Source organism: Solenopsis invicta, chromosome 9 (assembly GCF_016802725.1).
Source record: "Solenopsis invicta isolate M01_SB chromosome 9, UNIL_Sinv_3.0, whole genome shotgun sequence".
In the NCBI taxonomy this organism is placed as follows: domain Eukaryota; kingdom Metazoa; phylum Arthropoda; class Insecta; order Hymenoptera; family Formicidae; genus Solenopsis; species Solenopsis invicta.
Window position 1 is genome coordinate 9,731,774 of NC_052672.1, and position 18,954 is coordinate 9,750,727.

An 18,954-nucleotide genomic window follows, 5' to 3' on the forward strand; every position below is an offset into this window, starting at 1 on the left:
GCTGATCTTGTTGTCCGTTGCTCCGCCTTGAGTGGCATCCAAGCAGGAATTCAGGATTGAAGTGCGCGTAAACCCGCTAAAGCGACGCGATGACGCTCCGTTGACGAGTTACGTGGCTGAAGAGGAAAAAAAAAACGTGCGTCATGAGGCCGATCAAGGCCGTCCAGGACTTCGGGGCAGCCTGATGGCACTCCTCAACGCCGGCGAACGTTCGTCGCGCTCCATCGTCCCGTTTTGTTTGCCGTATGTCACTACGATATTACCCCGCGTAAAAACTCAGTGAGAAAGAGGGAGAGAAAGAGAGAGGGAGAGAAAGAGAAAGAGAGAGAGAGAGAGAGTGCAGTGCGTGCCGATGCGTTTGTGTCCTGATCATCTTTGGTTCCTCAATAAATCCGGAGAGAGAAAGACGGAGGACTGCACGTAGACTCAACGCCCGTAGACTCTAGACATGTCAGCCTACGCGCAATTCGGATACTCGGCGTATCCGACGGCGTCTCAGGTAAGTCTGCTAATCATATAGAACGTTTGTTCGAATTATCGTAAGAAAATTGAGAATAATAATAGGCTGTTTCATGGTGAATTGTTCGCGATTTGTCTCGGTATTTACAATTTATTATCTTTCGACTTACACGTGATTCATGGCGTATTCGATCTTTACGTTGAAGGTCTTGGAAGGCCAGAAATCGAACGTTTTTACATCTGTACTTTCTTTGGCCAGAAAGAAACACATGTGGCCAAGGAAATTTGTCTCATTTGTTTAACTGCTTAAAATTCAAGTTTACTGTCACTAGAAATTGTCGCTCGTTTCCTGTTTCCTTCTAAAAACTACTCTACGACACAACTTCTTCATTTGTCACACGTAACGGCATCGCGTAATCGCTCATTTTACGTAAGTGACTTACCTCATGTTGAGATCTTGGAATAAGAACCGATCCGAGCGGGTTCGAAGAAGCGGAATTCCACCAACCGGTCGTTGCCAATAATAGCGCACAATTAACATTCGCGCGAGTTCGCTCGAAAGAAAGCGAGATTGCCTAGAGGCGCACCTGCCTTCTTCGTAAACAGCAGGCTAAAGCGTGAAGCTTACAGAACGAACTTGGAGCTCAGCGACGGCCGTCGCTCAAGTGCGTGACGCGTCACGGAATAGGGCCACATTGTGACGCCCGTTTGACGTAAATTTAATTCCGACTGATATGCCTGACCTCTCTAATCAATGCGGATCAATGTCCTTGATCAATGCGGAACACCTAACAGTTACACCTAGTCTCAAAACAATACTAGAAAATCACATCTAGCATTAAAAGTATGCTAACAAAAAGAATCTAGGAATAACAATCAAACCTAAATGATTAATTACTAAGCTTTGATGAAATAGTTTCAATTAAATAGTCAATTAATAATATAACAAAATATTTAGTAATATTCGATAACTATTTCATAATCGATTGGTTACTATTATTATATATTTGGTTACTATTAACATATATAAGGAATATTACTAAATACTTGATTATATTAATTAGACGTTTAATTGTAATTAATTCAATAAAGCTAAATTATTATTACTAAACCTTTTTTCAGTGTAGCGACGAAAATACCAGAATCTCTTGACATAATACAGGCTCCAATTCATTAACTCCCAGTGTGGATTCGCGTAAAAATATGATCTATGATTAATCGGTTAATTGATATTCAATGAGTAAATATTCTCACACGATTGTTCGTGAGAAAACAGAAAAGAAATAGGTAAACAGATTACAAAGAATGTAGATAAAAACGGATGGAACAAGTTCCGCACAAACAATATCATTTTAAGGGGCCACATATTAACCAATCTTCGTGAAATGGTGCAAGTTAAAAACGATTAATCAATTACCTGAGAAAGTCAATCAATTATCCTATTCTCGCGAAGGAGACCACGCGCAAAAACAAGCTCGTTACGATCATTTATTCGAACGCGATAAATCGAATCTCTTTTTCAACGTAGGCATCCTCAATCTAACAAGAGCACGGGATTCCGAGCTGCCGCTCTTATGCGGATGATCGACGCGCGGCTGTGGACTTTCTGAACGAAGAGTGGTAATTAAAGAGTCGTATACGTCTGCACCGCCGCGTGACGCTTACTTAATCAACGCGCGTTACTTAACGCACACTTTCTTTCTTTGTAATGTACGCGTAAAAATTGGAGGTCAAACAAAGTAAAATAGAAATTTCCTGTTGAGCGAATAATGTTAAAATGTATATTAATACGCGTTTAAACAAAAACAAAAAAAAAAAACATTTTGCATTTCCGTTAGATTACGCGCAATCGCTGACTGAGAAAAACAGAAATTGCAGGAAAACGCTAACTTCTATAAAAAACATATTAAAAAGTGGAAGTAAATGTTTGACTGCACGATGGCAGATTAAAAATAAGTTTTTACGATCTTTAATGCTAAATGACATTAATTCCGTTAATCGGATTTATTCTACTTTTCATTAAAAGAGCAAATATTGTAAATATAATTTTAATACACGTGTTATGTACACTGAAAAAACAGTGTAGTAATAATATTCCAAACCTGGATTTTTGCTTAGTACTAAGCCTTGAGAAAATAGTTTCAATTAAATATTCAGTTAGTATAATCAAATATTTAGTAACCATTTAATAACCGATTGATCACTATTATTATATTTAGTTATTATTAACATAATCATTAAATATTTGATTATATTAATCAAACATTTCATTGAAATTATTTCACTAAAGCTAGATTATCAATACTACATTCTTTTTTTTAGTGTAAAGAGCAGATTATACTGTTGACATAAATGACAAGTGCTATGAACTATCTATAATCTTTATCGTTAACTTTGTCGCTAATATTTTTATATGGAACGATAGAGATGTGAAAGAGTCTGCCAATATGTATTAGCCTATTGCGTATTCCTCATTGTACACGTAGACGTAAATAAAAAAAAGATTGTCAAGTAAGCAATCACAAGTCTCAGCATAAATAATTTTCTAAAAATAAACCAAGAAAATACAACGCATATTTCGAAAGGTCACACGGAAAAAATAACGCAAAATATCGTAGTATTACAACACTCACATAAATTCATGTTTGCCGCAATCGCTTGGGGAACACAATATTAAAATACGCTGTTGGACATGCGGGATGACATTAATGTTAACAAAACGTTGGACGATATGGCATTATAAAGATGTATTATGTGTCAGTTGTCGAGTTAAATTAGATAGGCGGTAATTAAGATTCTAGTGGGCGGTCCGCAATGAATATTCAGCCGTGTGTGTTTTGTTCCATTTTGAGTCCCCCCCCCCGCTCGATTCTGTGCGTTAAATTTTAACCGGAGAATTTATCAGAAATCGCTCGAGCCGATTTTACTAGCGATTGCCATTTAATTACGTAGAATTGAATATGAAACAAAAATAATGTCAAGCCGAGTGCTGTCGTCAGGCGGACCGCAGGAAAATTGCAACAATACCACGTTTAATGAATCGACATTTTAAATACGATAAACATACGTTGGATTCGAGTCAATCTCTCTCATGTAAAAACACGTTACAAAATTTTAAAAAATTGTAATGGAAGCAGCTTAAAAGTCGATGTCCACGAGATTTTCAAACTTGTCGTGATATACGAGAGGAAGCGGGGCGACTTATCGGACATCCTGTTGCGGATTATAATTCCGCCTCCCGTAAACGGGACGACACATGCTCGATGGATACAGAAGATGGTGCGCGGCGCGGCGTACTCCGAAAAGAGGATGGGAGGAGGGAAATAAATAATGCTCGATAAAAGCGGCGGCGGCGGCGGCAGCGGCGCGCGCGTAAAGCGCATCGAGGGTCGCGCAGGTGCGACCTGCGTCCGACTCTTGGCAATAATACGGGTACAGGTCCGCCCGCATCGGTCCGCGGCCGCAGCCGCGGTGGATCCGCGTTGCAACGCGGAGAGTCGCAAATTGCATTGCAACGTCGTCGTTGAAATACGTGCACGCCGAGGCTTACGTATTATTCCGGACGCGCGATGCGCGCCTTCGCCGCTTCCCGAGGAGAAGGAGAGAGAGAGAAAAAAAAAATATCGCACCGAGGCCTCCTATCTGCCGTAACGAGCTGAGAATTTGCATAATCGCGTTGATGAGCGGCGATGCCTTCACTTCATAAACACCGTTCCCGATTGATTCATTGGGACGTGGAGTAATTTGTGGTGAAACCTCGCTCGCTATGATATTTCGATGTAGCTCGCACACCGCGAGCATATTGCATTATATCAAGTACTTTCGATATCCCGTAAGATTACCGAAGTCATGACTTTGCTACAGTTGCGTTGTCGAATGCTAAATCTTGAGCAACGCCTGTCGCTTCGATTTCTCAAGATAATTCGCGGAATAATCGCACGCTGCTCGTTAACTCGTTGATTTTTTTTCCTCACTCTGCAACAAAATATCGCGATATGCACGGGCGTGTATGCTAAGAAATATTTGGGAGAAGTTTCCGCCTATAGAATTAACTTGTTAATATGAAATTAAATGTGAGCCAGAACGTCACGGCGATGAGCCGTTCGTTTAATCGCAGTCTACAACGGAGCAAACGGCGTAAGAGATCCGGCTGAACCGATTGTACCGTTGTAAACCTCAACGAATGATTAACATGTACATTTGAGTAGTAATTATGTATAATTATCTAAATGGCGTTACGAAATTTGTCATGGTTTACGAACGCGCGTTGCAAGTCCGTGCCGCAAGATAATAATTATTTTGTGCCAATGATTTCTAAGCATATGCGATAATTGATGTTTATACTCTACTTATAACACGACTTGCCGTAGATAAAACGGGACGAGTCGTAAAATTTACAATTGTAATTTTAATTGAGAATTAATTCGACAGGTTTGATTAACCTATACTGCTCGCTGCAGCGAGCTCACCTGTCTCCTAAATCATAATCGTATATATTAGATATATATCGGTCAAGCAAATGACTGCATTTTAATTCGTACACTGCAGATATTCATGCAACATTAAAATTTATTATCTCGCACAAACGATATAAGTGATTATTAATTTCATTTTTTTTTTACGGTAATTCAATCGTTACACGGTTATCATAATTGGAACATAAGATTAAAGAAATAAATTACAATTTTCATTCAACTTCGCGTTTTGTTTCTTTTTCCGTTGTGATCAGAGGCTGCGTGTCTTCGTCGCTTTAATGATCGCGCGTACCAAAAGGGTTAAACTTTCGAGCACTGCTCGCTACCGCGTCCCGTCATTCAACACCATCGCTCTATCTACGCTCGAGCATCGTGCTCTCTGTTCGCTAACAATAAGTTACACTACCGTGATGGCAATAATGGGAATCGTGCAACGCGGTATATCGTGCTCCGCGGCATATAATTACGAGCGTCGACACGGAAGCACCTCTGTATCCGCGATATCGATTTTCAGGATCGTGGCTTGCACATTCTCTCTCTCTCTCTCTCTCTCTCTCTCTCTCTCTCTCTCTCTCTCTCTCTCTCTCTCTCTCTCTCTCTCCGTCTCTGTCTCGCTTTCATTCACGCCGCCCACTTTTTGCGCTGTTCGCGGCCATTGTTATCGCGAGGGAATCGACGCGAACCCTTGGCAGAGGAGTGACGCGAGAAATCGACGAGCTGGCTCAACTGCGAATGCGAGCGCTTCGCTAATCCTCGCCACTCCTCTTGTCTTCATGAACCGGTAATTAAACGATATCCGACTATCGAGAAGCCGTTACGCGACGCAATAGCGATAAGTGAGAGAAAGATGTATGAGACCGAAGGGGAATTAAATTAAAGGGACAATTATTTTCTAAAGAGAAACGGTAGAAGTAATTTAAAGAATACGTCACGTTGCGTACTTGGCTTCCCTTCGCGGGCACACGGATTTTTTTCCTCGGTCATTATTTATCGGTTAATTATAATTTATTAAGGATACACCGTCGATTCGTGCGGAATTTTTATTCCCAATAGCGCGAACCTTTAATGATATACAAATTGCCGCGCCCGTGTAATTACAGAGTAAAACTACAACTTTGTTGGCCGGCTCCGCATCGGTTACAATAATGCCCGGCGAGATATTAGCCTTTCATTTTATGCTCTTCTCACGATCGCATGTCTGAAAAGAGAATTTCGAGGCCCCGCTCACTTCGTTAACTCGCATTATTATGCCGTCGTTATCCGGTTATACTTTGTTATTACGCGCTGTTTATCTCGTATCACGCGGGATTTGGCAGCGGCATGAAAACACCGTCGCCCGATGATTGACGGAATCGGCAATTACGCCACAAATTCTCGCACGTACTTGCCGAACGGTCTCGGTTGTGTGTCTCGCCTTTACACGCACGTCGCGCGGAAACCGGTTGCCGGTTTAAAGGTGCACGTGTCTCATCCGCATACGAACGGCCCCGTTTCGCGCGCGCGCGCGCGCGAACGCGAATTCATCACTCTCCTTTTTTCGCGGGTTTCGGAAGAGTCGACAGGACGGAAATCGGCACGATCGAATCGAGAGAAGCGCGGCTCCGCCAGAAAAACGTATCTAAAAAGAAAGACAATTGCGTGCTTTTGTATTATATCGTGGACAGAAAATAAATTTTTGTTTAAAACAGACGATAAAAATAATATAAATAATATTATTTACAGTTGTTAAGAAAGAAGGAGAAAGAGAAAGCGAGGGACTGAAAGCATTTATTATCGTTCTAGGGCGAGCCTTTTAAAAACGTTCGAATAAAAGTACAAAGTGAAAGCTGAATTAAAGTACAAAAATAAATAAAAAAAAAGAAAAAAAGAAAAGATACAATAAAATAGCGAAATTAGGAACACAAAAAAAAATAAAAAAAAAAGAAGAAACTACGCAAGTGAAGTGATGAGATACATAAGAATGATACAAAAAATTGCAATGAGACACAAGATGTAATACGATGGAACAAAAAATTAAATTAAATTAAAATTAAAAACACGAAGCAAAAGATGACATTTTTCTTAGCAACAAGCCTTCAAGAAAAATTCTATTTTCTATAATAAGAAATGATTACAAAATGATTAATAAATGAAAGATAAATATATTACATTAAAATTAAAAGTCTATGGAATATCCTGTTTTAACAAATTTTATAGATAAAGATAATGATTATGCGCTTTGGTGTAAAGAGCCTTGCCGCGGAGAGAGAAAGAGAGAGGAGAACATCTGATTCGTAATTTGCGCAAAGAACATGAGCGACGTTTGACGTTTCTTCGGTCGATTTAATTCCAGCGGACTGGAGCAGCTCGTAAGAATTTCCCCCGGCGTCGATAAACGCTTCAACGAGCCGTATAAAAATACCCCGAGTCGTCCGCGGTACTCGACGTTCGCGCCTTCTTAATGTCGAGTTACCGCCGTCTTAACAGAGTCTTTAACGCTTCAAATAGATCTCGTCGCCCTCCGACAGGCGTCCTCCTCCGCGCGGGCGGTGACGTTTTTAAAGCCGTGCTCGCGGAACTCTCCTCTCCTCTCCGTTGTCTGTCGCGTCTCGCGCAGAGACGGACGTAATTAACGTGAAACTGCCGCGTCCGCGTTCGCGCGCGTTTAATGCCCGCGACTTTTGTGACGACTCGCTGCTCTTCGCGCAGCACGTTGAGTCGACTGATTAACAATTAGTCCGAATTCGTAAATCCCTATATTAATATTCGTCACGTTCCAAAATTCCGATACAATGTATTTATAGATAATCTAGTCATACAATCATATGCATATCTCATTGTACGAGTATGACTAGATTCTCTAGATATATTGTATCAAAATTTTCTTCACACTTTTCTGATTTGCAAATTTATTAGGTTCAAAGTAACTATAGATATAGTTATTATTATTTTTGATAAAAAAAGAGTAATTAATTACGTTATGTCTCTCGAATAGCCAATTTCAAGTCTCTTTTGCGACTCTGCAGGTTTTCCGACAAGAGAGATGACCGAAATCGCGTGAGGTTCTGTTAAATTTTAATTGAAGCTCTCCTCTGTCTGCACGTTATAAAAGTCGCCATGCTGGCTAATTTGTCGAGATAGGAAGGGATCCGTAATGTCGTACAAGAGGTCCAAGGTAGAAAGGACGAAGGGAGAGTCAAGATTCTTGCCTGCTTTCGTGATGGTTGTGATTCCGGTAAAAAGAAAAAGATACATAGCGTGACATGAGAAAGACAGAGAGAAAGAGAGAGAGAGAAGCTGCGGTGTGAGGAAGAAGTGGTCTCTGAGGAAAGGAAGGCGAGCAGAAAAGATAAGTCGCGCAACCTTTTCTGTCGCCATCTTTTCAGTATAAACTGCGTCCACGTAATTGATGGCTGCCAGTCCGTCGTAATAAATTTACGGACGTTCGTCTTTCAAGAACATAACTGAAAATAATATGATTCGAGCGAACATTGTTCGGCGAGACATCGATAGAAGAACGTAAGCCTAAAAAGTCCAATTTTATTTCAAACGAAGAAAGAAGAGTAAATTTTTATTTACCATGATTTTTTGTAAGTCGCAATCCATTAATATTGATCAAGCAAACGATTTAACAGTCGACGTTAGGTGTCGATTACTTTCTCGTGAATGATGACGCATGATTAACCCTAAGTACTATACAGTTTCACTCGGACAGATGTAATCCTATTTATACAGGCCGATTGTAACGATACACATACAAGATCTGTTTCTTGGAGGATTTTGCCCCTCCTCCTGGGGTTCTTTCTGCCCCCTTCGCTCGCACGTGTGAGCGCTCGTGCGTGTTTACACAGTCGCGCACAATGCGAACGCGCAATAATAGAAGTTTTGTATATTGAAGATATACATAGAAAAAATTGATAGTTTAACTTACAATCATATATATAAATTATTTGGAACGTACACCAGTATTAAACGCATGTAAAATTTATGACTAAATTTATTACAGTAAAAAATAATTTTTTTATTTTCGAATATGTTGACTTTAATGTCGTTTTCTTTTTATTAAAAAAATATTTCCCTAGTTTAAAAATGAATTATTCTAATATTTATTTAAATCAAGAAAATGATTTAAACGCAAGAAATTTTTTTCAATGTTTAAAACAATTAAAAAAAAACATTTTGTTGCACAAACTGAACAAAAATATAAAAAATGCTTACAAAGTCTTTTTTTTTGTTAATTTTAATTTTCTTGGTCGCACACATTGAATATAGGAATTTGCCAGATGTTTCACGGAAATTATACGGTTGCTGTGTCCGCGGCATATCATCGTCAAGTTTATAATTTTAAGGTTAAGCACGGAGAAAACATTAAATAATACAATTGTGAAGTTTCAGGATGTAAATTAGTTAACAAAGAAACGATTTGTACGTAATACATACATTTTGTCGCAAAACTTTTCACTGAGCTTTTCTCGGCGTGAGCGTAACGAAATCAAAGCTATTGAAATCTCTGTTCATCAATTGTGTCACTCTGTCGCTACAAAGATCGCTACTTAAGTTGTACATGGTGAAAGTTGCAAGCGAGAATGCTTTCTATCTGGACAAAGTGGCGAATCTTGTCAATTTTGCAAGGTATATTGGTGGACTATCTCTCGATTAATCACAGCGATAGGCGACATTGATCTATTATTTTTTGAAGATGCCGCTTATTTCAATGTATTTCTTTTTCTCTCCTGCGATAATGAATATCATCGATCATGCGATAATAATAATTCAGCGCTCGCGCGCGTCCATGATGGCTGATTTAAACGCGATTTAAATTAAGAGACGTTCCACGCGAAAAGAATTATTGGCACCGTTGTAATCTCACCTCTGTTTCCAAATGTAATATATTTACGACGAGGTTTCTCTGCGGTAGGTCATCAGACGCTAAAGTTTGAGAATAATTGAATTTATCAGCGATTACTCGCTATTAACTATCATTTGTGAACTTCAGGAAACTTGGGCGACATAACTTTCCACACATAAAATTAATGTGAGATTGCGGCCAAGCGGGACGGCGCGGCGCGGCCATACCATAATACCATTCAAGAAATCGTGCCGATAATAGCCGCCATTTTCCGGACAACGTCAAATAAGCGAGCTTTCGCCGCTCGTATCTTTTTTCATGAGGAGTAGAAACCTACTTGAGCAGCGATACCATTACACAAACCACAAATATCAGGCGGCAAAGAAATCTAAGCGTTCTTGCTGTTCTAAGCCTTTTTCGCGATCGTCATTATACCGCAAGCCGCAAATATCAAGGAAAATAAAAGAGTCTAGATATTCTTGCTTTCCCAACGTTCGCTCGCAGACGGATATCTATATAATGAGCAGTGCGCTCACGTATTTACGAAAGCGTGAGCGAACTTTACGAACTTGAAATTATTTCTCTCTGCGTGTCGGCGATTGTTTATAAAAAGTGATACGCCGGCATACGTGGAAAAAATTCCGACGGCGTAGCCTCGTATCGGAATTCTTACAGAATCCGACACGTTCGGTTACTCCGAGGGGTTGGCTGCCTCGCCAACGAGCGCGTCGCGAAACGATCGGCGACAAGGTGGAGAGAGCACGGAGCACGGAGAAGCGGAGGCGGGATAGGACCATATCACGGCGACTCTTCCTGCACCACGAGATCCGAAGGGTTTTCGCGCCGGCGACTGCCGCGGGGGTGAAAGTAGGGTCTTAAAAGGTTCCGGTGGGAAACCCAGCAGGGCGTGAATGGCTCCAGACACGCTGGAGGTGCCCCGGAACGTTTCGTTAGAGGCGAAAAAGAGCGGGACAGAGCGAGGGGGCCGAGGAAGTGTCGGGGGAGAGACTACGGCGGGCGCACATATACGCGCGCGCGCATACACACGTGTCGCGTGTGTTATGCGTGAACGGGGACACACGTGCGCGCGCGCGTAGCATGTCCCCGAAGTCCGCCGCCACCACGCCGCCGTTACACCACCATCACCATCACCATCACCACCACCACCACCACCACCACCACCACCACCACCACTACCACCGTCACCACCACCAGCACCATCAGCACCACCGTCGTCGCACCGTTATACCACCACGACGAAAGTGCGCGGGGTCTTTGTTCCCAAAAGTTGGGTTTACCTCGTTCTTTCGGGTGCGGATCCCGCGATGCGACGACGCGCCGTCGTCCCTTCGCCCTTCTATTTTTGCAACGGCGGCGGCGACGGCGGCCACGGCGACGACCGTGATATTTCTTGTGAAAATACGCTCGCGTATTGACGCACACTCATGGAAAATCGATGAGCACAAGATTGTAAACAGCGTGAGCCGGAAATGGCCCGCAATGTTGCGGAAGCGACTCCTCCAATTTTCTCACGTAGATTGTTATGCAGATGGTTCATTGTAGATCGAGATAATTATGCAAATCATTGAAACCGCGTAATTCGAGGCATAAACAAGGTAAGGAATGCTGTATTGAGCATTTTAAATGTATCGTAAATTCTTCATACATTTCACAAAAAAGAAAAAAAAAAATTAAGAATAACGTCGCATAATAATTGAACTTCCGAGTAAACAGGAGATCGAAATAAATCGTCTCCGCGGTATTGCTTAACGAGCGAGAGACAATTCTGTCGCGCGCGAGAAGCCACGGGGTGGAGCGCTGCTCCCGTCGGCGTATATATGTATATATAAAAACGTCGCCGTATTTTTGTAAACGCTGACTTTGAAATTGATAAGCGGCGTCGCGCACGGGCTTTCAATAATTCACGAGAGAGGTGAAACGCTAAAATACGAAGGAGAATCGTTCGCGGGAATAAAGTTCTCTCTCTCTCTCTCTCCCTCTCGTCGATCCTATTCGTCACGCGCGGCGCCGCAACGCTACGTGGGCGTTTTCGTGGGTGATTTCGACACGGTCTACGAATAGAAAGGTATATACGTACGAAAGGGAGAAAGAGTCGTTTTCCGGGCTCTCTCTTTCTCTTTCCCGCGTGTAACGGAATGCGGGAGAGCTGTCGGAGAGAGGGCTTTATCAACGCAGATATACAACCCGGACTCGTCGCGGCGGCGGCGGCGGCGGTTCTCGAGCCTCCCGTCCTCTCGAAATAACTCCGCGCCCTTGCCATATTAATTACCGGGATTCATTCCGTCCTCATTTACAATGGGCTAATTTAGCGTGAGGCAACCACGGCGCAATCCCCCGCGCTTGAGCACGCACATGAGAGTAACGTCTTTCTGTTTATACGAGCTTTACAAAGCTATTAATCGTGGGAGGAATAATCACTCTCTCCGTTATGCGCCGAGATTGTTTCGATAAAACTAAATACGTCATGAAATCCATACCTTCCTAAATTTAAACCCTTTTTATACCTTTTTCGCATAATATATTCTTGATTATATCCAGTGTCGCGCTTACAGTTATCTAGATAAAGATAAGATAAATCATATGTATCTTAAATAAGATAAAACTAACTTAATTTTAATTTAGATAAATGAAAAATAAAATTATATAAAGTTTCAAGACAAATTCTAGATAAATTTTTAGATAATAACAATATGTTCATATTTTTATTTCAAATATTTATTTATTAAAAATAAAAATTCTTAAAATAATTTAATCTGATGAAAAATATTACTCTTTGGATTTGAATTAATTTGTAAATAAAAATAAAAGGAAAATATGACTCACATTCACAATGACTGACAAAATTTCTCGTAAGTTTTCGAATTGTTAGTTTTGAGACAAATTTTTATAATACATTACTACTATACATTTTCATTACTGACAGTGAATTTCAAAACGCAACCCTGTTATTATCACTTCAAAAATAATTTAAAGAAAGAACACATTTCTTTCATCTAAAATAAAGATAATATACATTATAATAATTTGGATAAAGATAAAATAAAGCTGTTCCTTTATCTCGATAATCATCTAAATAATTTAATACAGACAACGACAAACACTGGTTATATCGAAGAATTGATCATCGTAGATTTCCGCGCAAAGAAAAAAAAATCATAAAAACTCAGGCAGTAAAGGTAAAAAAAAAACCTTTACCTCATCACTTACCATGCCAAAAGAGGGGTTCTATTATCGACATTTGCGAATACCAAATTTTGAGGTCGCCGAGGTGACGTAAGCCAACTGGAAAAATACCGAGACTAGAAAAAAATAAATCCTTTGCGTTTTCTAGTCATATGTACACATGTAGTATATATGCATATCCTTATCATGATACGTCAATATATACGTGTTTGCGAGTAGCCATTTAATACGTTATTTATATGTATCTACGTTGGAAAAAATAAGGAGAATAAGAAATGAATCTGTGCGGGAGGCAAAGCTTCCATGGCGCACAAATATCAAAGTCAGCTCGAAACAAGTTGGAAAAAAACTAATTCCTAATTTTACAAGGGAAATATATGTATGGAGCCTGTTTGTATCGTGCACGTACGCAATTATACAATGCTAATGACGTGTTTTTGTTTTTGTTTTTCAGCTGCTGGTGAGTGGCGGGCAACCGACTACGGCGACGTCGCCGGCGATGTCGGGGGGTGCGTTGAGCCCAGGTGCCCTATCGCCTTCGTCTACGGCGACAACGACGACGGGGGTCGGGCCCGCGGGTACCGGCGGCGCCACGACCCCCGTGGGTGGTGCCGCCACCGGGCCCGGTTGCTGCGAGAATGGTAGACCTATGATGACGGACCCTGTGACGGGGCAAACGGTGTGCAGCTGCCAATACGACAACGCCGCGAGATTTGCGTTGAGCACTTATCCTCGGATACCCACCGCGACCTCCTACTCCTCCTACCCCACGCCGACGCCGTCTACCACCGACCAGGGGCCTTACCCCAGCATCGGCATGGATAGTTCTGCATTCTATTCGCCATTGGTAAGTTCTTTTTCATTCTTGACACGATAACGTAATATTTTTGACATATTCCCTGACGGAAAAAAATTTTACAAAATGCTACATAAATTTAAGAAATAATACAAAAATTTATATGAAAAGGTTAGAATTGGATTACTTCTAAACTTATAAATTTGCATATTTTTCTTGAACAACTTCTACAAATTTCTAAGTAGCTTACTCTAACAAAAAAAAATTTCTATAATTAAAGATATTAAAAATATAATTTTGTAGAAATTATTAGTTTTTTTCGTAGAAATGTATATTTTTTTGTAAAAACATTTATTTTTTCGTAAAAAATGTATTTAGCTTTCAATTTTAGCATTTTGATGTAGAATTTTACAAAATTTTTTCCGTCAAGATTAATAAATTATTAATTAATTTTAGCGGAGTTTTTAATTTATCTTAGATTTATCATGTGAATAAATTTTTATCTAAGTGCTAGTTCAAAATTTAGTAGTTTTTGTCATATTTTTGATAGCTTAAATTAACATTTAATAAAATTTGGTTTATATTAAAATAATTAGTTCAATTATTCTAACATCTTGCAAGCTATAAAGCAAAAAAAAGTATAAAAAAATATTTAATTTTGTGAGTGAACTTTATCCCAGAGTAATGTTAATACAAGAAAAAATATAAACAGCACTCTAAAAATACTATCAATATAACGAGATACGAAACCTACACACATAAACATGATTGATTTCTTACACGAAAAGAACAATTTTATCGTATTAAAGTATCTAAAAATGTAGCTAGATACAGATCAGAAAGCAACTTTATATTGGATTATCAAAATAATTATGTAAGACGTTCAAGCATAATAATATTGTTGCAAAAAGTTTCAACATTCAGCAATCAGCTTCAATATAAATTTTTTAATGGCTTAACATAATTATTTTTAAATTTAGATTTCAGCGAATTGTTCTTTCCGTGAAGAAATAATTTGTTACAAAACAATATCATTCTAAATTTTAAACTTTAATAAATTTTTTCAACGGTTTTTTCACGGAAAAAAGGCGGAAGAAACTCTATATTGGTATTAGAAAACAAATAGAATTTATCATTCCTACTGAAAGTTTAGGGAATTATAACTGTTGCGTTTTTGCTCCAACATCAAAATTCATTTTTATTTTGGAAAGTCCAAGATCTTTCGACTTTTTCCACGGTTTCAAATTTACTGCAACATTAAAATCATATCACAAATTACGCGTCAGAACTACGAAAGATCGTCTCGTGTGCTTTGCAACGTGTGACACGGCCGTTGCCGGATGCAGATTGATCGATTCGTCGTACTAGGAGTGCCGGGCGATTATTGCTTCTCCAGTATTAACTTAAGACGGATTAGCACGTGGTGTTGCCGCGAATTAGCTTGAAATCCCGGCGACGGAACCCTCTCTCGGACGTCGGGATCGTGCGACCCCCTCGGTTGCCCCGCCGCGCTCAAGAATTCGCGCGTCTTCGCAGGCTGGGTGCCGGCTGCGTCGAATTATTCACACGTCCCTTTCTCGAGAAGCAGCCGATAATCTCGTTTAAGTTTCGATTCGCGGAAGGCGAAGTCGCTCGTTACATTCTCAAGGGGCTGTCGGTGACGAATTCGCGCGCATATGTCACCGGGGAAGCCTCCTGTGCGACCGACTGTGTGCATTATCATCTTCAGTGCCTCGTGCCCCAAAGAAGCCAGAAATCTAACGAAATGCGCGTCAAACCAGTTTCGCGCGATCCAAGATTCGCCACAGAATTTTCTCTGCAATTTCCCCGTGGCGTATTCGAAATTATTTTTCGAGTCGCGATTATATGTCTATCAAATTAATGACCGCTCCACTTTCAAACAAAAATCATATTCTGCGAGTATATACGTAGCAAACGTACGCAACAAGATAAACGACGACAGAAGCGCAACTAATTTTCTCCTGTTATCTCTCTAATTTTTCTCTTGTTACTCGTTATTTTGCGACCGGGGAAACGGGATGCATTACATTAACGCTGATAAGCACATTTGATGCCATCCCAGATTGGAAGAAAGTGTAGTAGCCAATTAAATTTGAATTTATCGGACGATTATACTAATTGGCTGCTTTTAGGCGGCGTTGTCGATTAATGTATTCCTCGCGCGCGGCCAACGGCCCGAGATAAAAATAGAGTCGCTATGGAGAAGAAAATCTAGGAAAAAGGAGTCGTTACGATGGCTAATAATGCAGTCGGAAATTGCTCCATTTCACGCCGCGATTCGATGGCGCGAGGATTTATATCAGGCCGCGATTCATCGCGTGTAATACATTTGTAGACGCGGGCTTATCTCGAGTGAAATTCAGCGAATGCATTTACCATTCAGGGAGACACGTCTCATTCTTCATACGTAATTAGCAACATAAATTTGCGGACGCAATTTTCTAGATCGCGTGTGGTAAGCAACGCGATCTCTCATCGGTACAACTCGGCTGGACTAACGTACGTATCGCGCGCGTTTACGAACTGTAGATGGAATCGTCATAATTCGGTAAAAAGGCAAATAAGGAAGGGTATCTGTCAAGGGAAATGCTACTTTCACATGAAAGCGCAATTATCGTTGAAATCAGCTTTTAATAACGGCACTATGTGCGGCGTAATCAATCTGTAACGGCAATTTCTGTAATGGCACGGCGCGGCGTGCCATTGACGTGTGCCGTTAAATGTGTCATTACCTCGTATAATCAGATAATACGTACAGCTATCTCTCTACAGCGCATTTTCATTTTCACGGATCGCGATGTTTGTACGACTGAAAAAGCCATCGGCTTTTTGATGTCGCCGCGTAATCAGTGCACGCTCTTGGACAGATAAAAAACGCTGATACGACACAGGCCCTTATCGGAACAGCGTAAATCGTGCGATATGTTCCGCGATTTTGTATTCTTGTGTATCGAATATCGATTGGGTATATACTCATTTCGCAAATTAACTTGAGCAACGCCGATATCGCAGAATACAAATAAGTCTAACAATCGTAAGATTTAAATGGATATCGGGATCTTTTTACAAGTCCATAAAATTTGCCGTGTCATTTCACAGTCAGCTTCACGAGATAATAATATCACGAGGTTAATATATTTAATTAAGTACGCCGGGCAGATTGCATACACGCGCCAGCTTGATACTCTACAGATCTATCATTAGATCTGAATATTTGTTGAGCGGCATCAGCGCAAAAAACTGCGAGCTGTCGGTTCTAATAATATCAAACAGTGACGTAGTAACGTTATATAGTTACGTCAGAAAATATGAATTAATTAAAATTAAAATAGTAAGTGCATGATTAATATACCTACATCTCCATTTCAAATCACACATTGTATCTCTTTCGATATATCCATGTATCAAACGTGAGTTGTAAAATGACTTCGGAATGCCTCTCTCACGCAAGAGAGACCGTATTTCTCTTTTTTTTTTTATTCACGAATAAAATTTCCTCACAAAAATATATTCCGCATATATGACATTTGCGAATCTCGCTTGGCGTGCGCTAGGCGAGATCGTCTCTGTCAAACGAATCGGCAATGAAGGAAGGGAGGAGGCGGACACCGAAAGAACGGGAAGTAGGGACAGGAGAGTGCTCTCATCGCTCTCGCGAACGAGTTTATAGAATCAATACGCGGGATGCCATGAAACAGAGACCGGAGCCACACCGGGGGAAATACCGCAGCAACGGCGGCGGCGGCGGCGGCGGCACGGCGGGAGAGTGCGCGAACGCGAGAAAGGACGAGAGAGGAGGACGTAACTCTCTGCGCGAGATAGGGGAGCAACGGTAGACGGAAGCCTCTTCTCATCAGCCGACGGATTCGTCTTATTTCGCGCTGGCGACGGTGTCTCGGCGTAACGGATTCCGAGATTCGCTCTGGCGACGTTTTCCTCGGAAATGCCGTCGCCGCACACACGGCGATTCGCGCTTTGAACCCTCTTGATATTTCGCGCTCCATTCGCATTGTCTATCGATACCTGAAACGTTATCTTAGCGGTGAGAGATTTTAATGTATAACATCGTTAATGATGCTTGAGAGTTCCTCCACGTGCCAAAATAGAATACTCTACAAATAATTCTCCAAATGGTGGAAGCTGCGAATAATTGGCAGACTGCACTCCCTTCGTGAGACGCTCTGATAGAGATTTATCATATTGATAATGGACATAACACTAGTACCATGAAAATGAGAACCATGAAAATGAGAGCGGCAAATTGAATTATTTGTCGTTTTCTCTCTTGGGGTCATTTTGGCGGGATATCAAGTCATCTGATTAATAACGAAAATGCTTGCTATTTTGCAATATTAGTAGGACATACCGCGATAGTGTGAAGCCATGCGTATGAAACTTGGATGTTCGTCCAACGGTATCGGTATCAATAGCAACATTCCGCGGTCGTGGAGAAGAGGCACGCGTATCTGCCGCAATACGAAAGTCGTAACGTTTCGATTCGCGATATCGTGCGTTATTTTACGGCCCATTGAAAAGCGTAACACGCATAGCTTTCTTAATCGTAGATTGTTACGCTTTTATAATTGGCACTTAAACGCGACTGGCGTGCATTATTGCCACGCGTAGCGCGCGTTTAGTTGCGCGCGCGCGTTTATCCGCAAGTAATAAAATCGGAAATTGCATAAAATTATTACAGAATTTTCACGTCTGTGAACCTATCAATTTGTACGATTACAATTTCGACAGATGACGATTTCTTCAACAATTAATTTTCGATATTAAAATTCTTTTGTCAATCATCCCCGTCAGGTTTATTTGTTTTTGTGAAAGACCGCATATAACAATGGAAAATTTTTGATAACATTTTCACATTAACGTTAAAAAAATATTGAAATACACTCAAATGTATGTTAGCTGTATAAATTAATTCAATGGTTTTTTCATAAAAGTCAAAGCTTTTTCACAAATAATCAAATAGAGGTTTAATGTTTAAATAATTTCCATTATCTTCTTTGTCCCATCTATCGAGCAGCTGACAAATTTTCGTTAAAAAAGAACTCAATAGTTAAATCGATAAAGTTTTCACTTTTTCGGATCTTTTCCATTATCTTAAATCTATAGCCAGGTGATATTAGGGCAACCGAAACAGATGGTAATTCGACGAGGCTAAG

The 18,954-nt window shown here is 40.6% G+C and overlaps 2 protein-coding genes across 2 annotated transcripts in view; one reads left to right on the forward strand and one right to left on the reverse strand.

Moving 5' to 3' along the window:
* Positions 1-18,954, reverse strand: part of LOC105196166 (ankyrin repeat domain-containing protein SOWAHB) — a 278,892-nt gene that overhangs the window by 164,602 nt on the left and 95,336 nt on the right. The window lies entirely within an intron of this gene.
* LOC105196167 (homeobox protein araucan) overlaps positions 1-18,954 on the forward strand; it is a 74,090-nt gene that overhangs the window by 26,073 nt on the left and 29,063 nt on the right. Inside the window, 1 exon segment of the mRNA XM_011161942.3 lies at positions 13,421-13,813. Coding sequence (XP_011160244.2) covers positions 13,421-13,813 — 393 coding nt within the window.